General features: G+C 51.9%; 1 protein-coding gene and 1 long non-coding RNA gene across 4 annotated transcripts in view; one reads left to right on the top strand and one right to left on the bottom strand.

Annotated features, from left to right (window-relative positions):
* Positions 1-25,813, top strand: part of KAZN (kazrin, periplakin interacting protein) — a 977,721-nt gene extending 951,908 nt beyond the window's left edge. For all 3 annotated transcript variants that reach the window (XM_084784912.1, XM_084784914.1, XM_084784913.1), the window contains 7 exons: positions 10,137-10,342; positions 11,409-11,527; positions 15,781-16,012; positions 17,971-18,072; positions 18,539-18,705; positions 21,213-21,324; positions 23,262-25,813. In XM_084784912.1, the coding sequence (XP_084641038.1) occupies positions 10,137-10,342; positions 11,409-11,527; positions 15,781-16,012; positions 17,971-18,072; positions 18,539-18,705; positions 21,213-21,324; positions 23,262-23,426 (1,103 nt within the window). In that variant the 3' untranslated portion in view covers positions 23,427-25,813. The remainder of the gene's footprint in view (positions 1-10,136; positions 10,343-11,408; positions 11,528-15,780; positions 16,013-17,970; positions 18,073-18,538; positions 18,706-21,212; positions 21,325-23,261) is intronic.
* Positions 11,516-12,971, bottom strand: LOC311599209. Its single transcript, XR_014779806.1, has 3 exons — positions 12,729-12,971; positions 12,427-12,528; positions 11,516-11,650 (listed from the first exon to the last, which is right to left on the bottom strand). It is a non-coding gene; the product is annotated as an uncharacterized lncRNA (long non-coding RNA).
* Positions 25,814-26,589: the final 776 nt, after the last annotated feature.

The following is a 26,589-nucleotide window of genomic DNA, read 5'->3' as shown; positions in this document are numbered from 1 at the left end:
GGAGCTGGTAACAGCACGGGCTGTTAGAACAGGAAAGCTCGGCTCCTTCATTTCTGTGTTTCTATTGGAAGAGGCAGCTGGTGGGAGGGGACAGTGCAAGGACAGAGAAGGCCTTTATGGATGGGTGGAAGCTTCCTGGGGCCCTCTTTTTCTTAGACTGTGGCTCTAGGTGAATGTATTGGTGGATTCTAAGAGGGTTTCAGCCAGCCGTGGCAGTGAACACACGTCATGGCATCAGCCTCGGCTGCAAGTGCGCCTGTGTCTCTGTAGAAACCAGTATGGCGCAGGTCAAAAATGGACACCCATCTTCCCTTGGCAACTTTCTGTAGTATCCAGACTGTAGGAATTGTACCCCCCAATCTTATCAAAGCTTTTCACCACCAGTGATGAAATTAACTAGCCACTGCCCAGCTAAAGGCTTGCAAGCCTACCCTTGAACTTGGCGCCGTAAACTAACGGAGCCTACTTTAGCTTAGGAAGCTTCTGGGGATGAATAGTTGTGAAGTATTGGAGGGTTGCAGGGGGAGAGTCAAGGCTGTGTAGCAGTTTGCTTTAAATGGCAAGATGATCCCAGAAGAGCCAGGTATTGTGGTACATACCCATGATCCCAGTACTTAGGAGGTAGAGGCTGAAGGATCACGAGTTCAAGACCAGCCTCAGCGACGTAGAAAGTTTATTTCAGGTATGAGTTACACGAGATCCTGTTTCAAAACTGTAACAACAGGGCTGGAGAGATGGCTCAGAGGTTAAGGGCATTGACTGCTCTTCCAAAGGTCCTGAGTTCAATTCCCAGCCACCCTATGATGGTTCACAACCATCTGTAATGAGATCTGGTGCCCTCTTCTGGCCTGCAGGTGTACATGCAAGCTAGACACAGTATACGTAATAAATGAATAAATAAATAAATAAATAAATCTTTAAAAAAAAAAAACTATAACAACAAACCAAGATAGCCCAATCAAAAGAAATGCCCCCCTAGTGCCTTGCCCTGGTCTCTGAATTGGCTCAGAGGTGGCCTCCTGTGTCCCTGTAGGCTCATGGGCTATCGCAGTGACCATGGGAAAATAGAAGCTGGCTGAGCTAAGCCCAGAGTCATGAGTTGTCTGGAGGATGGCAGGGCAGCTGGGAGGGGATGGTGTCTGATAGGAGAGGCAGAAACATACAACTTCTAAGTAGGGACCCAGGGCTTCCAAGACCGCATTCCCTGTCACCGCAATTCTGCCTCCAACAGCTGGGCAGCCTCGGCCTCACACAGTCTCTGTCTAGGCCCTCTGCTCAAAGAGCCCCGATTCTCATGGAATCTGCCTCCCATGCCCACCTATGTTGGAGCAGAGTTGCCTAGGAAACATGCCAGCAAAAAGGCACAGATATGGGAATCTGAAGATAATGGAACGGGGGTGGACCAAAAGCAGGAGGAAAATAAACTCGTATAACAGATTAGACCATAAGACCTTCCCAGATAGCGGTGTGATTAGGCAGTAGGCAAACTGCCAAGGAAGACGTGGGAAGTTTTTGGTAGCAGGTTTTTTTAGAGGCACCATCACTGGATAACTGTATAATATTGAAAATAATTACAAAGTGCAGAGCAGGATGGAGAGTTGCCAAGCCCAGGGAGCCAATTCCGGTGCTGTGTTAGAGGGGCCACAGAGGTGGAGAGAGTTTGAGGCCAGAGATAGGCAGAAAGCGCAAGCCAGGCCCTTGTGAGGCATTGGTGGCCACAGTAAAAGCAAAAGTGTGATCAAAGTGGCATTTCTAAGCTTTGCCACTTCTTATGGGGCCCAGTGGTGTAACTGAGAGACACGCTGGGGGCCCGTGCTTTAGCTTGCTAGCCCCAGGCCTCCAGAGAGCCTAACTAACCTTACATAGGGTGCTGTGGGTTGGTGGTAGAACCCGGCCACCATACTGCCTGCCCAAGGTCCTGCTGTGGCCCCAGCTTTGCTTCTGTGCTCACTGGGACCCAAGCTGTTGTTCCTGTTTCCTAAGAGCTGTGGCGAGCGTCCTCAATGCACTCCAGACCACACGATGGTCATCATCTGCCATCACAGGGTCACTTTCAGGTCCTAGAGAAGGGTTTAAAAAACAGAAACTCACTCGGGAGGCAAAGGCAGGTGGATCGCTGTTTGTTCAAGGCCAGCCTGGTCTACAAAGCGAGTCCAGGACAGTCAAGGCTACACAAAGAAACCCTGTCTTGGAAAAAACAAAAACAAAAACAAAAACAGAAACTCAGCTTTGGTCATGAAAATGCTAAGGGGTCGGGGGTTCCTTTTCACTGGCGAATGACAGAAGCCTCTGACTTGAGCCTGGCGGGATGCTAGAGCAGGCTTATCTGAGAATTGAGCCCAGGAGCAGTGCAGGCTACTCTGTGCTGATTGGTGTGTGTATCTTGCTCGCTGGTACCCTGAGGGTAGAGTTCGGGTATATGGTTCAGTTCCCACAATGCACAGGACAGCGGCAGCGGTGGTGGTGGGGGCAATGAATGATTGGAGCCTCAATGTAAGTCACGTCAGGTGGACAGACCTTGCCTCAGGCGAAGGGGAAAGGACAAAGAACACATGATAGTCATGAGGGAGGCCAGCTGTGGGCTGCGGCCTAGGAGAATGGAGGTGGCTGGTAAGAGACCAACAGGCTCTCCTCCTCCTCCTCTCCCTCCTCCTCTCCCTCCTCCTCTCCCTCCTCCTCTCCCTCCTCCCCCTCCTCCTCCTCCTCCTTTTCCTTCTCTTCCTTCACTATTTCTCTTCCTTCCTTCCTGCTCCCTTCTCTCAGCACTCCAGCCAGGCTGCCTTGAGGCTCCCCACCCTCAGTGACCTGCCATTGGCACGAAGAGGGAGTTGCTTATACCACAACACAGGCAAGTGGAGGCCTTTGAAAGCTGCGGCACTTTCTAGAAACACGGGAGTCTGCTGCTGAATGTTCTTTGGTTTAGCACTTTGCTAGGTACCAGAGACACCCAGAGCCAGCCAGCTCCTTCTCCTGTGGAAGGGTAGGGCTCCAGGGAGACGTGGACGCTGCTCCAGTGAGTTCGGAGATGAAAAATCGTTTCCCGGATGAGAGGTGCCCTGTCAGAAAAATGTCCTGAGATAGTAAGAGCTTGTGTGCATGTGGTGCCGGGGACACTAGTGACCAGAGAAGGATTCCCTGACAGCAACAGCATGCAAACAGGGCCCGAAAGGTTGGAAAGGAGCTTGTCACCTTCGGGCCCAGGGAACAGCAGGATCAACAGTTTGAGAGCATAAATCTTTCCCACAGTTGCTGCCAGTGGCTGCCGTTAGGGTAGGGACATTGTCTTCTTAGGCTAGGACACCAGCTCAGCAAACTAGCCTCTCCCTCTGCAGTGAGAGAGTATGACAAGGTCTTTACCTCAAACCCTCTGTACTCCTGTCTCTCTCATGTGTGTGTGTGTGTCTGTCTGTCTGTCTGTCTGTCTGTCTGTATCTGTCTGTCTGTCTGCCTGCCTGTCTCTGTCTCTGTCTCTCATTCTCATCCACAGCAGGGTTCTTGGGTCTCTAACTCCCCCAGGCAGAGCCAACAGCAACTCCCCAGCCTCAGAGCAGGCTGCTTCATCCTGAGCACCATGCCATCCGTCCCTTGTAGTCCCTCATACCCTTCCCAGTGTACTCCAGTGATAAGCATACATGTTGGGCCTCACCATGAATCAGCCCAGGTCATAAAAAGTAAGACGATTGGGGCCAGGGGTGTTGTCTAGTTGGTAGAATGCCTCCCAGCACAGGGCTGTGGTGAGTTCAAGGCCAGCCTGGTCTACAGTCAAGTTCCAGGACAGCCAGAGCTACACAGAGAAACCCTGTGTCTAAAAACAACACAAGAAGAAGAGGAAGAAGAAGAAGAAGAAGAAGAAGAAGAAGAAGAAGAAGAAGAAGAAGACATAGAAAGCATCTCAGCATGCACAGGGCCCTGATGACAATCTCCAGCACTGCATAAACCGAGTGTGGTGGTACATGTGTCATCTGAGCACTAGGAATGTGGACACAGGAGGGTCTGAGGTTTAAGGTCACCCTGGGCAACATAGACTGAGCAGAGAGACATCACTTCACAGCAGGAGAGATGAACGGCCCCACAACAGCACCATCTGCAGGCCAAGGCCAGGACAAGATGGACAGTGCATGGAACAAGGGAGCTATCCACCTGGGCCAGGATAGAAGAAGACACACTCCAAGCATTTTAGAAATAGTACAGTTTGTAACACCAACGCTGGATAAACAGCTAAACTGCAGATTAAATAGCTAGAGACAGAATTTTTAAAATGGAAAACAGCTCTAAGGAAATGACCCCCCAGGGATTCAACACAGAGAGATAAGGAGCTGAGTCTGTAGGATACGCTGAAGAGGCAGAAGCCGGATGGCCCCAAGTTCTAGACTAACCTGGGCTATCCCTTAATAGTCACTCCATGACAGGGGTAAGAAATATGGAGATAGCCAGGCGGTGGTGGCACACTCCTTTAATCCCAGCATTAGGGAGGCAGAGGCAGGTGGATCACTGTGAGTTCAAGGCCAGCTTGGTCTACAAAGTGAGTCTAGGACAGCCAAGGCCACACAGAGAAACCCTGTCTCGAAAAACCAAACCAAACCAAAACAAATACGGAGATAAACAATGATGGGGAAATTCCAGCTGTTTGCTCTAATACAACAGCCGCTAGCCACACACTGCTGTTTAAATTTGTATTTGAACTGATTATTTAATTAAAGTTAAATAGAATTAAACCTCATTTCCTCAGCTGTACTAGCCACATTTAAAATGTTTACAGCGGCGTGCTGGGTAGTGCTGATCCTATCACATTTGCGCCCTCACTAACTGTGCTAAGTGAAAAAGTGGGGGAGGAGAATGCAAAAGCCTAATTTCCATCTCACAGAAATGCAGAAGGAGGGACCCACGAGACCGGGACAGAGGTAACATTAAGAAGTGGGTCCTGAGCCCATCGACTCAGAAAGCAGAATTTATATGGCTCAGAATTGATTAAGAAATTAAAGAAAGCTGGGCTGGAGAGCTGGCTCAGTAAAACTCCTAATGAGCATGCGGGATTGAGCTCAGATTCTCAGAACCCACCTAAAGCCAGACAGGATAGCGGGCATCTGTAATGCCGGCACTCCTAAGGTGAGGTGGAAGGCAGAGACAGACGAGTCCCAGACGCTCGCAGGCCGGCTAGCCCGGACAACACAGCGGCGAACTAGAAAAGACAGTGACTCTAGCAAGGTAGAGCGTGAAGACTGACACCCAAGGTCATTCTCTGACCTCTACAGGTACGTCATGGCAGGTGTGGCCATGGGGCGTAGGGGCTGGTCACATCTAGCCTCACTGTAATGAAACAGAGACACATGGAAGACAATGGGCAACCTTCCAAGCAGCCAGCAGAGGCTAACAAGCCTTCCCTGACTTCTCTTGCCAGACAGGAGAATGGGAGATGAAAGGAGCCGTGTCTCCAGGGTGCAGTGACAAAGTGTGGGAAAACCTGCACTGTGCCCCCTTGGGAGTTAGATGCAGGCTTTCTTCAGAGAAACAAGTTTTGAGGGCTTATCGCTCTCTCTTCCTAAATACTTTGAGCCAAAGGAGATTTTTCAACCACTTTCTTGGGTAGTGAGAGAATAGACAGTCGGCCACGACTCAAGTCTTCAGGATTAAAGGTAGGCTGCAGCATTGTAGAAGCAAAGGATGCTGGGAAGCCTTCGTTCGAGTCCATTCTTCCCATCCAAGACAGGACATTAGGACAATGGTGGATTTGCTGTAGGTCTTGGTCATCTGACTCTGCGTGGTAAGTCTGAGAGATGCCTCCAAATCACGGGGACAGCTGTGGAAACGGGGCTACCCACACGTCGCAGCTCAAGGAGACATGAGGTCCCAGAACTTTCATCTCTCGCCTGTTGTTGGGTAATGTTGAAGTTGATGTCTCAGGGACCACACCCTGAGGACAATTACATGAAAACCAGTGACCCAGAGAGTGAAGAGGAGCAGAGTGAGGTATTGAAGGACCAGCCCTTGTGTTGACCTTGAACCACCAAGCCAGGTCATTCCCCCAAGGGCTTCATGCAGGGGCCACACGTGATTATTTGGGGCTTGTGAGCCAGATCTTTTTTTGCCACAGACACACAAGTCCTCCATGTGAGCAATCTCAGATGGGGAGGTGAGGAACCCGAAGGGCGTGGCTGTGGTCCTACAAAAGGACTATTAGACCAGGACTTTTTCTTTTCTTCCTCCAAGATAAGGATGGACCCAAGGGCCTCAAGTATTCAAGGTGGAAGAGCTATCAATGAGTCCTACATATGCTGGTCAGAAAATCATGTGGTGGTGGGGGCAGGGCTGGATGCAGCCCTGTGCCAGTCCCCGTGTTTGACACCTACAGTGGCCTCCTTTGGGTGTGTGGTCTCTTGGGAAGCCTCTGCAGCAAGGCTGTGGTCAGCATTGCTAGTATTTTTAGTATCTTGTGGTGTGTGTGTGTGTGTGTGTGTGTGTGTGTGTGTTGATAGTGCACACATGAATGTTGATTGTGCTAGCAAAAAACCAAAACCTCCCACCCTCAACCCCCTGACTCCTGGCTGAGCAGCCAGGCTGTAAATATGACTTATTCCTACTCTCGGGGCTGAGAAGGAGGGAAAACAAACCCAGAACTGATGGACGCCCAGGCATGGAAACTGGTCCATCAGGCCAGCAGTTGGGGAGAGACAGTTCACTTGATGCTAGAGAGACTCCTTCTGCCACCACACCCTCCACATTGCAGTTCAGGCCTGAGGTGGAAGGCAGAAGATGGGTGGACTGGGGGAGGGGGAGGCAGGCGGGGGTCTTTCTAAACCTGAGTGTGTGAGTTGGTAGTGGGAGCCTGTACAGCCTCTGGCATTCCACCACCCTGTGTTCCATAAGCAACTGGAGGTGTGTGTGATGATCAACTCCTACACATGTAGTCACACACATGCACACATAGATACACACAGATGTGTACATACATGGTCATTTACACACAGGAACTCATGGGCACACACACACACACATTTACCAATAATCATGCACACCCAGGTACACGTGTGCACACACACACACACACACACACAAGCACTGACACATGCATGCACAATCACTCACCCCCAGGTACACATGGGCACATGTGCACACAAAGGCACACACAGGATACTTGTTTCTCGCTGTGTGCACTTGTCAGCCATTCCTCCCCACCCCCCACTCTGTCTCCTTCTCTTTTTCCTGTCCAGCTTTTGAGGCTTGCTATTTCTTTCTAGAAGGCTGGCATTGCTGTGCTCAGCCAGCCTTCCCGCCTGCTTCTCCCCTTCTCTTTTCTCACTCCTCCCTAGCCCTCCCCACAGACACCTTTCTTGGGAATCAAACACTATAGACACTCCCCCCAGGCACAAAATCTCAGCTCTATTCCTCACCTCCCAAACCCCTGCCCCTAACTATCCAGCCCACCCCGGCTCTAACCCAAGCTCAGTGGAACCCCTTTCCTTGGCACCTGAGTTCAACAACAGCAACAACAACAACAACAACAACAACAAATGCATCTTATTCAAGCAATGCAAGAGACTAGCAGGTGCCTTACCTGCTGAATTCTAATTGTGACCAAAATGTGCCCAAGTCCCAGGGTCCCTGGGGAAGAACCTACCATATCATCACAGTCAGAGCTGAAAGATATCTGCCCAGCTAGACGGCAGATAACATCATTATAGCCATTTAATATATGGAGAAATTAAAGCTTCAGGAGGTTTGCCCCAAACCACAGTCTGCCCAACACCAAGGCCTGGTGGCAGAGGACAGCACAGGCCATATTTTGGGATTTTGAGTAAATACGAACCCCACACATGCCCTCTCATTTTCCCCAAAGCCAGTAACAGCTCCTGCCCCCATGCAAGTGCCCACAGTGAATCCCTGCAGTCCAAATATCCAAAATGTAAAACGCTCCAAAATACAAAACTTTTGAGCACTAACATAACACCCTCAAGAAAATTCTAAGCAAGGCAGTGGTGGCGCACACCTTTAATCCCAGCACTTGGGAGGCAAAGGCAGGCAGATCTCTGAGTTCAAGGCCAGCCTGGTCTACAAAGTGAGTCCAGGGCAGCCAAGGCTAACACAGAGAGACCCTGTCTCAAAAAACAAACAAACAAACAAACAAACAAAACAAAAGAAAGAAAGAAAAGAAAAGAAGAAAAGGGTTGGGGATTTAGCTCAGTGGTACAGCTCTTGCCTACCAAGCACAAGGCCATCCTCAGCTCTGAAAAAAGAAAGAAAGAAAGATAGATAGAAAGAAAGAAAAAGAAAAAGAAAAAGAAAAAGAAAAAGAAAAATCCAGAATCTAAAAACATTTCCAGTTCCAAGTATTTTTGGATAAGAGAATGTCAATCTAGATAGTCAATGTAGAAAGCCTGAATGTCAGTCATCTTTCTTCATGGATAAAGACTTTTAACATTTACCCATGTTGTACTGTGTGTATCTATGTGCATTTACACACACACACACACACACACACACACACACACACATTTATTTATGCATCTTGAACTCCTGATCTTCCTGAACTGGGCTTATAGGCATGTCCCACAATGGGCAGCACATCTCATATATTTTGTGTGTGTTTGTTCATACATGTTCATGTATTTATATGCATCTACATACGCACATTCAGGTACACATGCACATGTGTATGTATGTGTGGGTGCACATGTGTGTTCTTGTGTGTGTATACAATTGTTGGGATCAGAAAACAACTCCATCTTTCATACCTCAGAAGGGTCTCTCACTGGACTGGGCTTTCCTAGTAGCTAGGCTGTTTGGCTACCTGTCTCTGCTTTCCGCAGTGGAGATTGCAAAATGGATTTTATATGCAATTACAGTTAGTGTGTGGGATGCATGGCCACAATGTGCGTGAAGCAACAGGGACAGACAGTTAGTGTGTGGGATGCACGGCCACAACGTGCATGAAGCAACAGGGACAGAGTACAGCTGTGGAGTCATCTCTCTTCTCCCACTACCCCATGGGTTGAACGCAGGCCACCATGACTGTGCAGCAAGCACCTTCAACCACTGAACCATCTTACCAACCCTGTCTACTTTTTCTTCTTACGTGGGTTCAGGGAATCAAGCCCAAGTCCTCACGTCTGCAACACAAGCACTGTACCAACCTGTCTGGGGGTTCGTGTCCTTCTGTCCATGAGGCTACTCCAGGGACAGGCTTGTGTGTGTGTTAAAGGATGGAGCTGGGTCCCATCTACCCCAGCTACAAAACAAACCACCTGGCTGCCCAAAGAGGCTAGCTGCTACGCTGTATCTATAACGATGTAAAACTGGAAACAATCTCCCTGCTCCTCTGCCCCCTCCCAGAGTGAAATAAGTTAGGAGCATCCTTGCTACACTGTTAAAAGACTGCCCTGAGCAGGGCGGCAGTGGTGGCACAGGCCTTTAATCCCAGCACTTGGGAGGCAGAGGCAGGTGGATCTTTGTGAGTTCGAGGTCAGCCTGGTCTATAAATCGAGTCCAGGAGAGTCAAGGCTACACAGAGAAACCCTGTCTCGAAAAACAAAAAGCAAAACAAACAAACAAACAAAACTGTCCTGAAATCCTCTACTGAGAAGGAACAATGTCTGTTACAATGTCTGGACTAAAGCATCTAGCAGAGTGGGTCTGTGATCAGGGGCATTTGTGTCTCCTGGAGACCGCTTAACTACACACTGACCACTGCTGTCTAGGGTGGCACTGGGAGATTTGCGGTTCTGTGTCAGGATTATTCCTCTCTGGAATATCATGTCTCTTCTTCTTTGGGGAAGCAGAGAGGACTTTGTAATGGGGGATGGGTGGCCAGCTAGAACCAATTTGATTTTTAAAGTTTTATTCCTTAACAATATCTTACATCCACCCCCCCATTCACCCCCACCCCTCCCCCATTCAACTCTCCCTGGGTCCGCCTTACCCCCCCGCACTACACATCCTCCTCCCAACTTTCTTCCTCCCTCTTCTTTAATGACCTCTGAGTTCTACCAGTGTCTCTTGTGTGTGGATGGATGCGAAGCCATCCACTGGAGCATGGGCAAGCTACCAGGAGAGCCACTTTGATTCTCGGTCGTTGAAGTCCCCCAACCCGACCCAGAACGTGGCTCCACCCCACAGCTCCTGTCTGTACTTCTGTGTTTCAGACTCCGACAGCCAGTGCAGCCCCACACGGCACAGTCTCAGCCTGTCTGAAGGAGAGGAGCAGATGGACCGTCTGCAGCACGTGGAGCTGGTGAGGACCACGCCCATGTCCCACTGGAAGGCTGGCACCGTGCAGGCCTGGCTGGAGGTGGTGATGGCAATGCCCATGTATGTCAAGGCCTGTGCGGAGAATGTCAAGAGTGGGAAGGTAGGTAACTCGGGTCCCTGGATGCCCTTGTCCCCTCTCAGGAGTCGATTGGTCTCTGTTCTACCCTAGGGATAAGAGGAGAGGGGGCTGGAAAGATGGCTCATTGGTTTAGAGCACCGCCTGCTCTTCCGGAGGTCCTGAATTCAATTCCCAGCAACCACATGGTGGCTCACAACCATCTGTAGTGTGATCTGATGCCCTCTTCTGCAGATAAAAATGCTCATATACTGTAAATAAATAAATCTTTTTTTTAAAAAGAGGAGATATAGTCTAGAAGTTGGCCAACTTATTGAAGCCCCCAACGCCCCCTCCCCCCCCCTCCCCCCCCCCCCCCCCCCCCGCCCAACCCAAAAAAAATCTTTAACACAGCCCTTTGGAGTTATGCCACTTTGTTCTTAAAATGAGACCAACCTCACCTGGTGACCAGTCTCCCCTTAGCTGGGCAGAAGAGGGACAGGGGAGTTCTTTAGCCTACATGGTGGTCCCACCCAAATTAGTCCAAATAATGTTCCACCCAAACAGTGGTCCATAGCAGTAGCTGAGCCCAGGGCTTCCAGGAGTCCAGCGAGGGTTAACACAAAGACATAACCAGGCACCCAGGAGACAGCGGAAGCAAGACAGTCCCAGGGGACAGGAGGCCCCACATTACACATACCATGGCTCCGAGAAGCAGGCTTTTTGTTTTCATTTTTTATCTTTTGGGTTTTTGAAACAGGGTTTCTCTGTGTAGCCTTGGCTGTCTTGGAACTCTATTAAAGCAGGCTGCCCTTGAACTCAGAGATCCTCCTGCCTCTGCCTCCCAAGTGCTGGGATTAAAGGCGTGCGCCCACCTCTCCATATAGAGACAGGCTTTATTGGGAGTTTTCAACCATCACAGGCTGCAGAGGTGTCCTGGTGTCTTGTCTAGGGAGACAGGATAAGAGGGGGATGCAGATGAGGAGCCCCATTCCCTCAGACCCCTCTGGATTGGTCCCAGCATCCACCACAGAGCCTGGAGCTCCAGGTGCCAAAGTAAGGCTCACCCCGTCTCTCACCTTCCAGCACTAAGCCTACATCCTGTGTGCAGGTGCTTCTCAGCCTGAGTGATGAGGACCTGGAGCTGGGCCTGGGTGTGTGCAGCTCCTTGCACAGACGCAAGCTCCGCCTGGCCATCGAGGACTACCGTGATGCCGAGGCAGGCCGCAGGTGAGCCACTGTACCCTGGGAGAAGCAGGAACTTCCTTTCATCCAGGCAAGCAGGGCACTGGGCCACACTAGGTTTTTGGGATACTGGGTTCAGCAGAGATGGTCCAGGCACGCCCTCTCACCCTAGAAAAATGGACACCAGGAGAAGGCACACACGCCCAGAACATTGGTGCATACCTCCACCCCAGAGCAGGTGTCAGGAGAGTGGGTGGCTCCCAGCACTCTCCCACCCGCTAGATCACAGGGACCAGGCCACACACAGACAACATGTTTGCTCAAAGCCCCGTTCTGTCCATCCCTGAATGAAGAAATGGAGCTGGAGGGAAGACAGAGAAGTAAATGGGGTGGAGTTGGGGGAATGAAAGGGCTGAAGAGCCTCATGGAAGTCTCTTACAGAGGCGCAGAGCCAAGGAGCTCAGGTCTCTCTTAGCAGGTGTACTGCAGCCCTTCCCTCTAGGGCTGTCCATGCTGAAGCGCCTGTCCCTCCCTCCTCCCCCCACTATTCCCACCCAGCCCCACTCCTTCCCTACTTGTCTCTTAGCCTGCTGGCCTCCGCCTCCTCACCGCTCCCCCCCCCCCCCAGCCCCGCGTCCCCCATCATTTAAGCAGCTCTGATGAAAAGGGAAGCCCCGCCCAACATCCAGTCCTTGGCGCTCCGAGTGGGGAGGGGCCAGTTTTGTAAACCTGTCACGGTCTGTTTTGCATAATTATCTCCTTCGCTGGTTTCCCATCGTTTCTGTACAGTTAATTAATCAAACTTGGTGGTGTGTGCTGCTATCTGCAGACGCTGCTTTATGGATTAAAGTGGCGCGGCGGGGGGCGGGGGGAGGAGGTGTAGGGAGAGCGGAAGGGCAGGGAGGGGGTGGAGAAGCCGGCCGATTCCGAAGCACAAACCATACCTGGCAGGAGAGGCGCCCCGGTGCCAAGCCAAGGCGGCAAGGATTACTGAGGAGCGGCCAGGAAGAAGCTGGCAGCTTGGAGGCAGCAGCAGAGGTGTCCGTCTAGAAGGGAAGGGCTGATGGGGTGGGGCCAGGAAACGTCCCTTTAACCTGTCCTGTCCCCGAGGCCTTCAGACACGCCTTCCCAGCCACCTCCTGGCTGCTTCCATCCTTTAGACCCCTCCCCCAACCCAAGTCCTGAGCCCGGCGCCAAGCACCCTGCCCTCTGGAGCTAGAAAACCCCTCCATGCCCTGTGTCTTACTTAGAGGGTTCCTTCCTCCAGGCTGCCTATGTTCCTCTAGCATGTAGGGCTGCTGGCTTCGACTCTCAGAAGTTCAGGGAGGCCCCACCACTGCCTAAGTGCCCACCGCTGTCCCGAAGCATGGTTGTCCTCATCAGCTTGGGGTGTCATAACAAAATGCTGCCAGCTGCGTAGCATAAACATCAGACCTCTACTTCTCCGGCTTCTGAAGGCAGCAAGATTGAGGGAGCAAGGTGCTTAAGGCGGTCCACTCTCCAATCCCTTCGGTCCCCACCACTCCACGTGGCAAGGGTGGCTATCTTCCATTCTGTGGAAGAAACTGAGCCCTAGAGTTGCAAGGTCCCAGGTCCAGGACAGTCTCCCAGTGTTCCTATTGCTTCGTGACCCAGACTCTCCCCTCATGACACTCTGATCCTCAGACATAGGGGTCTAGCCTAGCTCCCCCCCCCCACCTACACACACACACACACACACACACACACACACACACACATACACACACACGAGAAAGAGGTACTGACAACTGTTGGTTAACACAGCATCTGGATTCTTTTCGAAGCCAGACTCGGGCTCCTGCGTCAGCTCTGAGTAGCAGCTGAGCACATGTGACCAAGCTTCAGTGCAGAGAGGCATTTTGAAGGTCAGATGCATGTACTTTAGGAACTTAATTATAGAGGGACACTGCTGGTTACAGAGAGGCATGGCTGAGGACGCCAGGCCAGGTGTGCATCCTGACCACCGTGTGGTGCCATGGACTTCAGAAGTGTGGGGACACTCTCCCTTTGTTCCCAGGAATAAATGAAGACCCTAAGCCAGGCGTGGTGGCACATGCCTGTAATCCCAGCACTTGGGAGGCAGAGGCAGGTGGATCGCTGTGAGTTCAAGGCCAGCCTGGTCTACAAAGTGAGTCCAGGACAGCCAAGGCTTCACAGAGAAACCCTATCTTGAAAACAAAACAAAACAACAACAAACAAAAAAAGAAGACCCTGCTCATGAGCATTCAATTCAGACCCACGATGGCCATCAGGGCCAGGCCTGGGCAAGCTGGCCAGCCCTGGAGGGTGAGAAGGCTGTCCTCTGGAACTATCTTCCCAGAAGGAAGATTATCTTGGGCTGGAATATTCCATCTTAGGAGCTGCATCAGGGCAGACTGGAACCCACTCCCTCCCCTTGCCTTCCCTAAGCAGTTAGTTATGAAACATGGCAGGGGACATCTGTTCAGCTGAGTGGGCTGAGTGAGCTGCCTGGTCTTTTCCAGGACAAATCTAGCAAAGGAGTTGTCCTGCAAGCTGCAGTTAACCCCAACATGCCAGGTACACGCGTGGGGATCTGGGACTTTAGGCAAGAGAAAGGATCCTGGTCCAGTGAGAATTCCCGAAACGTGTCTGGGAGACCAGACAGCCCAGTGGAGTCTGCAGAAGACAGTAAAGACGGAATGATGGGCAACAGGCCAAGGTCCTGTCCTTGGGGAAACAGCCAAGCAGTTCCAGGAGGTTGGGGGCAGAGGAAGAGAGAGGGAGCCGGGAACCCGTGCAGACATTCTGCCAAGCCAACAAATAGTGAGCAGCTGCCGGGTCAGTGAACGTGGCCCCAGTCCTGACCACCACTCCTGTACCCAATGTTAGGGACAAGGAACAACACACAGGGGAAATATCCCTCTATACTGAAATGCAATGTATGTTGAGTGCTTTGAGGGCAATGAACCAAACCAATAATATTGAAGGAGGGGGCAACCTCAAACAGATCCGGAGAGGCAGCCCTGGGGGTAAGTAGGAAGGAGCCCTGACAGCATCTTGGGTGCAGGCTCAGAAGATGCCCAGCAGTTGTCGGGATGAAGGAAGGGAAGGAACGACTTTAGAGTGGGAGCAGGATGGAGCATGTCAGCTATTTCTGGCTGCCCCAAAGAGAAGGGCAGTGTCCCTTCATGACCCAATTGCATTCCCTTGTACTGAGTGCTCCTTTTGTGTCCACTCCTGACTCCCGCCTAGACAGTGTTGTGCTCCCAGCAATGCACTAGGTCATTTATTTTTCGGCGTTCCTCTGCAGGGATGTTACAAGGACCTCATTCCTTCTGTGAGACTGCCACCGTGTGGCGATGAGAGGAATGACAGCTAGGGACCACATTGGCCAGTGTATCCCGCACCAACCTTTAGCAAAGCTCTCAATCAATCAATACCCTCTGGTTTCTGGGGACACCTGCACTCATGTAGTGTACCTAAACTCACACGGGCACACGGGCATACACATCAAAATAGAAAATAAATCTTTTAAAGCCTTTTTGCATACCCATAATGTGCACGTTTCTTGTGCAAAAGTCTGAGGTACGGCAGTGAGGCAGCGAGAGCAGCCTGTGCATAAGAGCAATCTGGGTTTCTCCGACTCAGAGATGAGCCAATGAGGGACAGGCTGAGCCGCAGCTCTGCTTTAGGAAAGAAGACACCTGCCACTCTAGGAGTGGATCCATGAAGGTGTCTCATCGCCCTCCAACAGGAAAAGGGACCAAAAGGCAGCGGGCAGGAGGACAGGGGAGGGGATGGCCAGCCTGAGGCTTTGAGGGGTCCTGGGCTCTGCAGAGGTAAACCTGCTATGTGTGTCCCTTCTCCGGACACTATCTCTTTCCGTTTTGGTCTGATATCGTCTATGGATGTTCCTTTGTTCCCGTGGTCCTCTGCTGTTCTTTGGGTCTGCCTGTCTCTCTGCCTTATTGTCTCCTTCCCCACCCACTTCTGCCAGACTCTGTGTGTGCATGTGTGCATGTGTGTGTCTGTCTGTCTGTCTGCCTTTGCCTGAGTCTCTGTCTTAGTCACACTTTCTGTGTGTGTCTGAGCTTCTGTCTTTGTCTCTCCCTCCCCACATTTCTCCTCCTTTCATTGTTTCTTCTTCTCCGTCTCTCTCCTCCACCCCTTTCCTCATTGGTCTCCGTGCCTTACTTGTCTACTTCCTTTCCTGTCGTTTGTCCTCCCTGCCACCCATCTCTGATCCCATTTCCACATGCCCCTGCCTCTGACACTTTCTTCACTCCCACCTCCCTCTGGCTGTGTCTCCTTCTTAGCCTGTCCAAAGCCGCGGACCTGGACCATCACTGGGTGGCCAAGGCGTGGCTGAATGACATCGGCCTGTCCCAGTATTCCCAGGCCTTCCAGAACCACCTGGTCGATGGGAGGATGCTGAACTCACTGATGAAGCGGGACCTGGAGAAGCACCTGAACGTGTCCAAGAAGTTCCACCAAGTCAGCATCTTGCTGGGGATCGAGCTGCTGTACCAAGTGAACTTCAGCAGGGAGGTGAGGGCCAAAAGGGGCGGGGCAAGGACAGGCCTCTCCTACAAGCCTTCTCCACATCCACCCACCCACCCACTGATCCACCCATCCATTCACTTATGCATCCATCCATCTATCCACCCACCTACTCATCCATCTATCCACCCACCTACCCATCCATACATCCATTTACTCATCCTCCACCCCTCCATCCACTGTCCATCTACCTCCATCTATCCACCTACACACTGTCTGTCCACCCTACCTACCCACCCATCCATCCCCTTACCCATTGTCAATGTTCTCCCCATCTATCCACCTATCCAGTTATCTTCCTACTAACCTCATCCATCCATAAATCCATATATACACCCATCCATCCATCCATCTACCCCTCCATCCATCCACCCATCCATCCATCCAACCACCTATCCCTTCATCCAACTGTCTCTTCCTCTCCCCCCACTCCTTCTTCTAGTAGACAAGAACCTATGCTCAGTTCAGGGGGCCAGGAGAATCCTCATGTTCAGAGAGCTCCCTGCTCAACAGGGAGACCATGGAAGTCTGTGGTTACAGTGCTGTGGGACCCAGTCAGGGCTCTCTGAAAGCTCTGAGAAATGCCTTCATAGGGAGCACGGTGGGTTCCTGAGGTAGTGAAGCTAAGCAGAGAGTTGTTGCCGAGATCAGGAACAATCAAGAGAACCATGGGGACTGAGTTCCAGAGTGCAGGTCTGCAGCAGCAGTGCAACAGAAGAAGAAAGTGCGGGCAAAGGGCTTGGGATGCAGGTGGAAACCAGAGCCCTGGCTGTTGTGGTAGTTTGAGCTCTGATGCATGCATGCTAAGCCAGAGAGCACAGGGCCTCAGCCTCTTCTCTCATAGCTTACCTTCCTACATGTCCCCTGGGGAAGGTCCCTGAGAGGCTGGTCCTCAGGGTTGGGTCCATATGGTTATTTTTTTTTTTCTAGAGCCATGTCAGAGCATAAGCAGTGTTGAGAGAGGAACAGAGAGAAGGCTGTCAGTACTGTGCACCTGTCCCCCACTGCATGACTGGGCAGAAGGAGAAGATGGGGACCCAAGCTTTGGCCTCTGAGAGCCCCAGTGTGATGAAGAGGGTAGACATGGGTATCTTGACAGCAATACAGGAAGCCAATGCACTGCAGTGGGGGAAAGTAAAGGGGACAGTGGGCTGGAAGTCCTAGAGGGAGTGTCTTAGTCACTGTCCTATTGCTGTAAAGAGACACTGTGACCAAGGCAACTTATAGAAGAAAGCATCTAATTGGGGGCTTGCTTACAGCTTCAGGGGGTTAGTTCCTTTCCACCACAGCAGGAAGCATGGCAGCAGGCAGGCATGGTGCTAGAGCAGTAGCTCAGAGCTCACATCTTATCCACAAGCAGAGGCAGGAGCCTGGGAATGGCATAGGCTTTTGAAACTACAAAGCTCACCTCCAGTGACACACCTTCTCCAACAAGGCCACACCTCCTAGTCGTTCCTAAACAGTTCCACCTGCTGGGAACCAGACACTCAAACACATGAGTCTATGGGGGACCATTCTCATCCAAATGAATCCTCTGCAGGAGATCTTGGTCTGGGAGTCAGTCTCCCAGAGCAGCAAGCTGACCCGTCCACAGGTCTCCAAAGGTGGTAATTTAAACAATGATGCACAGACTCTAAGCGCCTCTAACAAGATCTCCACAAATGTCCACTGAGCACCTGCTCCCATTGCTGGGGCAGGGGCACCATGGACCTGAGGACACAGCATAGGCGGAGTGTGAGTCTCTCTCCAGCCTCCCCACCTGATTCTTTACACCCTAGGAGGCAGCACCTTCTGTTTCTCACAACACAGATGGTATGGCTCAGGAAGCTGTGGGGGCCCTCATCACAATAGCTCCCCCTGAAGTCCCCGCTAACACTATGGAACTTTCATGTGACCTCCATGTGTCCCTCATCCCCTCCACCGACTCCCTGTTTTCTATCTCCCAGGCCCTGCAGGAGCGCCGAGCCCGCTGTGAAACACAGAACATAGACCCTGTGGTCTGGACCAACCAGCGGGTGCTCAAGTGGGTGCGAGATATTGACCTGAAGGTGAGGGGCATTGCTGGTGGAGGCATGGGGGGTGATTCTCTAGCAAATATGCAAATAACATGCAAATTAGTTCCCACTTTGATGTAAGGTGGCAGGGGTGGGGGTGGGAGGTGGGTAGGGGCGGATACCTACCATCACCCAGTCTAACAAGGACACAAACTTTCTGTCACTAGAGAAGGATTCCTCACTGCTACAGTAGACCTCCTACTGAAAGCTCTCATCACTGAGGCAATTCTCAGCAATGTTTTCCCACAAATATCTATGGCTACCACCAGGGTCCAGCAAGCGGCAGTGACAAGACCCCTATGTTCACAACTCTTAGAATAATGAATAGCTCTTCTTCACTCTCAAATCAGTTGTGTTGCCCCCCCACCCTCATCGGTAAAACCCTCCCTGTTGGGGGTCATATCTCTGCTTAGCTCTAATGGTCTCTGAGACCCACCCGACTTTACTCTTCCGCTCTCAGGAGTATGCAGACAATCTGACCAACAGCGGAGTCCACGGCGCTGTGCTGGTACTGGAGCCCACGTTCAATGCTGAGGCCATGGCCACCGCCCTGGGCATCCCCAGCGGGAAGCACATCCTCAGGAGACACCTTGCAGAGGAGATGAGCACCATCTTCCATCCAGCCAAGTGAGTAGGGTCTCAGGATGCGGGGCACAGGCTGAGGACACGGGCCGCTGGCAAGGGCACGGGCTGAGGAAGCAGATGGTCCCGTCACAGCCCTGGTCCCTGACTGGCTGAGTGCCACCTGTCCTTGCACCACACTGGTCAGAAAGCTGAGGCTCTGACCAGACACTACAAAGAGGGAGTGGTGTCTCGGGTCCAGCATGTGTTAAATCCGTGCCACCAGGGCGCTTAGAGTAGGGAGAGCGGACAGTTCTGAGGGGGAAAGGCTGTGTGAGGTGCAGCTTGAGCTGGGGACAGTGTGCACTGATTTTCACAGAACAAGATGGCCACTCTGCCAGGTGTGGCCATGGAGACAAAGGTTTAGAGGCAAGACTGGGCATATAGATGGTGCTTCTGACCCAAGGGGGGCAGAGCATGGCCACCCACCTACCCTGGTCCCCTTGCCTAGAGAGTGACACTCAGGCAGTCCAGACCCACCCTGTGGATGCTGCTCTTACAAGTGGCTCACCGGGGTCACACTTGGGGTGGGACCAGCATCTGGGCCGCACTTCCCGGAGGCATACTCCATCCTGTCTCATTATGTAGTCCAAACTGGCCCTGTATCTGCCATTGCAAGTACGCACCACCACACCCGGCCTGTGGTCTTCCTGCTCTGTGTGCCTTCTGTCTGGCTTTGGTATCAGTGCAGTCCCGGCCTGTCGGGGTGAAGAGCGGGTGTTTCCTCCTCTTCTGTTTCCTGGGAGGAGTTGTAGGGCAGATTCTGTTACTTTTGAGCCATTGGGGAAGCTATCTTTTCCTCTAGGCTCTCTCTGTGGGAAGTGTTGTGGTCACTAACTCAATCTCCACTTGGAGGGATTTATCTAGACTCTATATCGCTTTTTCAAGATTTATTTGTTTTCAACCATGCGTGCATGCATGAGTGTGTGCGTGCGTGTGTCATGTGTGTGTGTGTGTGTGTGTGTGTGTGTAGGGATGTGTGTGTGTGTGTGTGTGTGTAGGGATGTGTGTGTGTGAGTACAGAAACTCAAGGAGTACAGACAAGGATTCTGGATCCCTTGGAGCTGGAGTTATGCGTGCTGACAAGCCACCTCATGCGGGTGCTGGGACCCGAACTGAGGTCTTTTGGAAGAGCAGTGCACACTCTTAACCACTGAGCCATCTCTGAAGCCCTAGGCTTCCTGTTTCTTCTTAGTAGGCTGACTCTCCCTCCTTTTCCCTAACCACAGATTTTAACAAGCTTAAGATACTCAGAGTCCTGGAGGGGCAGCTTGGGCCAAGCATCATTAGACACTGGTAGAACTGCTTAGACCTTGACCTTGGGGGGTAACAGATGTTTCTGGACTACTTAGGGTTAATGGGTGGGCATGAAGAAGGTCTGCAGAGAAAACAGGAGGGTGGTCCTTTTTGATCGGTTTGGCCTGTAACACCTTGGGAGCTACATAAAAGCTGTGGGATTTCTGAGGACAGAGAGGCAGTTCAGCATCCAGCCAGAGCCTAGAAGCTTGCTGCCACCTCCATCCACACTCTACTGGTGAAGCAAGGTCCCTGAGCTGGGTTTCAGAAAGCTTTGCTGAGCGCCATGAGCCCAGGGGACAGACTTCAGTCAGTTGAGGGGACAAAGAACCCCAAGAGTTCCTGAGGAGTTCAGGGACCACTTCAGTGGCAGAGAGAGCGCCCCCCCCAACAACGGGAGACAGTTATCCCAGGTGCATGGTGAGATGCTGAGAAGGTTCTGAGAATTTATATTAATGGGATACTTCTGCAGTGAGGCATGCTGGGAAGGCCTCAGTCCTCTGCCTTCCCTCCCTGTCACTACCTTCAGCTTTCAGAGAGGAGGATAAGCAGGGTCGGGGATGATGGTGCTGACCCTTTGGCTCCTCCCAGTATGGTCCTCCAGGATGCTGTGAGTTGGATGGGAAGATGCCAGCTGGAGAAATGGTCCTAGTCATTCAGATCAATATCAGGGCTCTATCTTGGACAGCATCCCAGGCTGGGTGGACATAGCAGTCCTTCACAGTGGTGTCAGAAAATGCCGTCAGCAAGGTGCCCTCTCTTTGCTTCATTTGTACACACACACACACACACACACACACACACACACACACACACACGGATCACTGGTGTTTATTTTAACCAGTGATGGAGCTGGAATCCAGAACCCTGCATATTCTAGATAAGCACTCTATTGATGAGCTATTCCACAGCCTGTTTGTTTATTTATTTATTTATTTATTTATTTATTTATTTATTTTTATGTGTATGAGTGTTTTGCCTGTATTTGTATGCGCCACATGCATGCCTGGTGCCCATGAATGCCAGGAGAGGGCATCCGAAATCCTGGAACTGGAGTTATATAAATCCTTGTAGGTCACCATGTGGGTGCTGGGAACCAAACCCCAGTCCTCTCTCTGAAAGGAGCAGCCAGTGTTCCTAAGCAACAGGAATGTGGGAGTGAGGACAGTGGTAGGAGGCTGATTCTCTCACTAACTCTAACCTGCGAAATGTCCCAGCTCCGCAGGCATCCGGGAGTCTGAGCGCTTTGGGACACCGCCTGGCAGGGCCCCCAGCATCACCAGAGCTGGGAAAGAGGAGAATAGCAGCAGCAAGCACAGAGCTGGCCGGGTAAGAGGCTCTTCCTGTCCCTGGGGCCAGGCATCTTCTCCTGGATGTACCCATGGCTCCTTCATCACCTGTGAACCTGGAGCAGCCTCAGTCACAGGTGCACACAGGAAAGGCCAGTGACACGGGTCCATACAAAGTAGAGTCTGTGTCAGGATGGCTACTGCTTGGGGGATTCTCTCACCATGACCTCCTAAAGCAAATGGCCCCAGTGTGTGGAGCACCTCCTCCTATAGCTGGCTGCCAGGAAGAATCAGGGAGCCATGGACTCTGAAATCCCTGGGTTAGGTTCTGAACTCCTTGGCCAGCAAGGAGCTTCTAGTGTACCCAATAGGACAGCACAGAACAAGGACAGCTGAATTCCACGGCCAGCACGGACCCATTGGCCTATTCAGGGGCAGCAGAGAACAGGGGCAGCCTGGCCACAGACCAACAGGAACTCTAGATGGGGTTAGCCACATGCTTGTCTTCCCTTTCACTTGGCGGCACATGGTCCTCAGTAGAGCACAGGAGCGGCATTGCAGGAACAGGTTGCCTCTGGCTTCTGAGGACCTGAGCCCTGGCTAGCCGTTCTTGGGTTTGCTTTGGTTTCCCTTTTGCGGAGCTGGGAGTCGATGCCAGGGCTTTGTGTGTGCTAGGCAAGCACTCTAGCACTGGACTACACCCCAGCCAGTGGTTCCTTCCCACCCCCTCACCCCCGTTTTGTTTGGTGTTAAAAATCTTTTTGTTACATGTGTGTGTGTACCACAGCATGCACGCAGAGGTCGCATGACAACTTGTAGGAGTCAGTTCTCTTTTACCACCAGTGTGGGTTCTAAAGCCTGAACCCAGATTGTCAATTTTGCCATCAAAAACCTTTACCTGCTAACCCATCTCACCAGCTTGTCCCTGTTTTGTTTTTTGAGCTACATCTCACTTGTAGCTGGATCTGGCCTGTAACTCACCATCCTCTGGTCCAGCATCCCATCTGCTGGGACTAAAGGCATGCACCGTGTTGAGGTTCCAGGGATTGCATTCAGTTGCAAGTACCTTCACTCCAAAGGAGTGAAAATTTTTTGAGAGGGAAGGGATGCAAAAAAAAAAATTGTTTTTCTCTTTTGTCATGCCCCTGCACAGATACACATGAGCTGCCTAAATAGACACATAGCGGGGAAATTAGGAAGCCCTGTAGGACAATGACTTTCAAGCGGGGACACACTGGTCTAGAAAGACAGGCAATTGAGCACACAACTGCTAAGTGTTGTGGGAACCAAATTAAAGTCAGAACCAAAGGCTCCATCAAGGGCCCAGTACGTGTGGTGCAGCTCCTCAGGACATTGCTCTGAGGTGCTCAACTGTTCCCTCCCCATCCCACCACCAGCATCCAGTGCCTTACAGATTTGTATTATTCCCAACAATCCATCAAGGGCAATACCACTTTCCCTGTCATGTAGCTGAGAAAATCAAGGCTTAGAGACAGGGCAGTAACTTATCTCAGGTCCCCCAGGCGGAAATACAAAAGAGGGGCTCTAACATCCATGTACAAGCCCCAAGCCCCCACTCACGGCCATACCGGGTGGCTCTAGAATATTCCTTCTGGATTAAGCACACAGTAGGCCCTCCTACACATGCTTACACACACTCACAGGCATGGTCCCATCCACCCGATATCAATGGGAGAGATGAGGTGGGGGGTTGGAGATTATAGGGTCGTTAGTCCAAAGTCACCCTTGGTAACTAATTGAATCTCTCTGGCTGGAAGTTCAAACACTGCTTCCTCATGGAATTCCTGCAAATTCCTTCCACGTGTCTGGGCAGTAGGGTGGTACTAATAATGGAGGAGCCCAGAGAGGTTCCGGGAGATACTGAAGGTCACACAGCAATTAGATTGGAGATGCCACACCTCCCAGTTCACATCTCTCTCTTCCTCTGTCCTTTTGTTTGTTTCTGTCCCCCCTCAGCTGCCCCTGGGGAAGATAGGAAGGGGCTTCAGCAGCAAAGACCCTGATTTCCACGATGATTATGGCTCACTCGAGAACGAGGACTGTGCAGATGACGACCTCCAAGGCAGGCCCGAACAGTGCCGCCTTGAGGGGTACAGCAGCTTGGAGGTCACCAATGTTTGAGAAAGCCACATGGCTCAACTCCAAAAGAGCAGGGAAGAAGAGCAGCCCAGTGTGCTCCTGTCATCCGTCCATCCCCACTGTACAGAGTGACCCAGGGCTGAGGACAGACGCCGTGCCAGGACAGAGTTCCCAGAGCTGGTCACAACTTCCAGTGGGCACCAAGGACAGAGAATGCCCACCTAGGTGTCCTGTATCTTTGAAGGCAGGCCCTGAGGACACGTCACCCCAGCCACGACCTGGCACAGGACCCTGGAGCTACTCTTCAAAGAACAAGCTTCATGGCACTTCGAAGGAAGGGCGGGGGAGCGTCAGTCTCTGGGCCAGGAGGAGCAGGAAAGTCCCCAGCCACCTCTGGCAGAGCCAAGGGCACTGAGACCCAATTGCAAAGCCAGCCAGCAACAGCCGAGTGGGTGAACGCCAACCGTCAGCCCACTGGGCAGAGAACTTGAATTCTAACATGGTCACTCACTCCAGGAGGGTGCCAAATGGCCTGGAGATCTCTTCCATGTCAACAGCAGGGTGTCATGAGGTGGACAGGATGCAAGGCAGAAGGGCCTGGCATCAGCAACCCCAGGGGCTGCAGCCATCCTGTCACTAGAATGAATGTGACTTCAAGAGTGGGAGGTGGGGTAGTTAGTGAGTTCTGCCCCAAACAGCTATTCCAAGTGTGGGCATCAAATGGGAGACTGGCTGTCACTAACCCAACAAACTTCCAGTGTGATTATATCATGACCTAACAGAGGTGCAAATCCCACAGAACAAGGTCACTGGGTTGTCTGAGTGTGTGTGTGGGGGGTGTCCTAGCCCCTTTCTTCATCTGCCGCTGTTTTGCTGTGTGGCTTCCTCCCAGTGGCCTCACCTCTCTGTGCCTCAGTGTCTTACCTAGAATACTTCCCAGTTCCTCCCAGGGGAGCTGTGGGGAATTAACATTTGCTAACACTTGTCACAAGCTTTGGACCTCTCAGGAAACAACTGGAAGGGACGGGATGGGATGGGAGAACTCGCCTAACTTCCATCTACAGCATTTGGGGACACCGGGTGAGTTCGCTCCATGTCGGACGGGGGGAGCAATAGGCAAGAGCAGGTGCAGAATGCTTGACACCGAGAGTCTCCAAACACCCGTAGCAAGGCCTGGGAGAGCCAGCAGCACAGCCTGCAGTCCTACTGGGTGCAGGGTCCAAGCTGACTGAGGATACCAGGGGGGGGCTGATGGGCAGCTGGGTTCTGCACCAGCACTCTCGGAGACCATTTGCAACCAGGAGTCCAAGAAAGGGTCACACTTCCACAGATGACAGCAGAGGCAGCCTCCGAGCCACCAAAGCCAGTCTTTCGAAGTGGCATAAACAGCCTCCCTGGTGGGAAGAGCACACATAAAGCCCATGGACTTGAGAGTTGCTGGTCCCCGTATTGAAGACATCTCTCTAATGATCTCATGGGCACACTCTCCCTCACAAACCTCGTCCAGAGGACTTGGGCACTGGGGAGACCCTCTCTGTCTGAGTGTCGGCCTCTGAAGGACGCGCGACAGATGCCAAGACTCGCAAGGTGAACCTCTGGCGTATAACCCAGCTTTGCTCAGGTTCCACACCCATGAGTGTTTTTGTTTATAATGTGCATTTCCCCGACCCTGGAATCCCAAAGCTACTGAGCCCGTAGCCCAGCAAGGAGGTGGTGCTCTTCCAATTGAAGCCAACTGTCACTCTCAACAAGTCCCAAAAGGGTGACACAGCTTCTGGTCCCAGGAATATACTGACAGCCTTTCTGGAAAGCTATGCTGGCTCTTTGCATGGGGAAGGTCTAGGTAGGGAGCGACACCACACTTTCTTCCTAAGGGCTGGGAGTCCTAAAGCATCAAAAGGCTCCTTCCCCGTGGACTGTGGGCTTCTACCCCAGGCCGCTCTGCCAGTTTCCATCCACACCCAGTGGTCACTTCCAGAAAATTCTCGTTCTTAATCCCTCGCCACAGGAGGCAGGGGTTGTCCTGCAACAACTAGATCCAGAAGTGAAAAGGGGTGGGGTCTCTTCTAAGCCTGGCCAGCATGGGGCACTCAGATCAGGGAACACCCCCCACCCCATCCCCGCAAAGACTGAGGTCATGGAGATGGGTGGGGTCCTAGACTTCCGGGATATGGAAAGAGACAGCCCTGTGAGGATTATGATATCCCTTCCCAGAAAGCCGAGGACCACTTCACAGGTAGTGGGGAAAGTGCCTCCTGGGTGGTCTCACTTTAGGAGAAGCCAGTGTGGATGGTGGTGATGCCCCTGACTCACAAAAGGCTTATAAATGCAAGGCGAATGAGCCGTGAACAGCAGTGCCCCACCCCCGTCCCAGAGGGAATTCTAACAATGTAACAATAAATGCTTGGCCTTGAGGCAATCCTTCTTTCTGTTGGCTTTCTCTTTTATTGTCCCAGCGCCTCTCAGAGAAGGGAGAGTAGGAGCCCCTGAACCTGATTGGGGGGCGCTTATTAGAAAAGCTGAGAGGCCAGCTTCACAAGGTGAGTTGTTGGGTGGGGACTTGAACTTCAATATCTACCTCTATACTCACCGCTTATTCTCCCCTCCTCCAGCCCTGTGCTGCTGGTCACACTCCCTCAACACACACACACACACACACACACACACACACACACACACACACACACACACACATACACACACTCACTCACTCACATACATACACAGAGATACAGATACACACACAGAGATATACACACACACAGAGACACACACACAGATACATACACACACACACACACACACACACACACACACACACACACACACACACATCTCTGCTTTCCAGCATGTAACTTACCTCTTCTGGTGATAACTCTAAGCAGAATCCAGGCACACTCTGATATCTGGGAAGTCCCTCTCTGGGTACCATCTCCTTAGGGGACTCTCATACCCCCCCTGGAGGTGTCTGTATTCCCAGAAGACAACCCCACCCCACCCCGGTACAGCTCTTCCCCATTTTCACTGTGCGCTATGGTGAGCTGAGCAAAGTCTTTTGGAGTGTGTAAGTCACTGCAGATGGGTTGATCTTCCAGACAATGCTGTGGGTCCAAGGATTACACACAGGTGCTACCACCGTCGTGACAGACAGAGGGACCTTCTCAGCCAAGTCCTTGTCATCATAGGGCAACTGGGCTGTGGGCTC

This window comes from Acomys minous (genome assembly GCF_964271855.1).
Source record: "Acomys minous genome assembly, chromosome: 6".
Lineage (NCBI taxonomy): Eukaryota > Metazoa > Chordata > Mammalia > Rodentia > Muridae > Acomys > Acomys minous.
The sequence above is the reverse complement of the archived record's forward strand: the minus strand, read 5'-3'. Positions and strand labels throughout refer to the sequence as shown.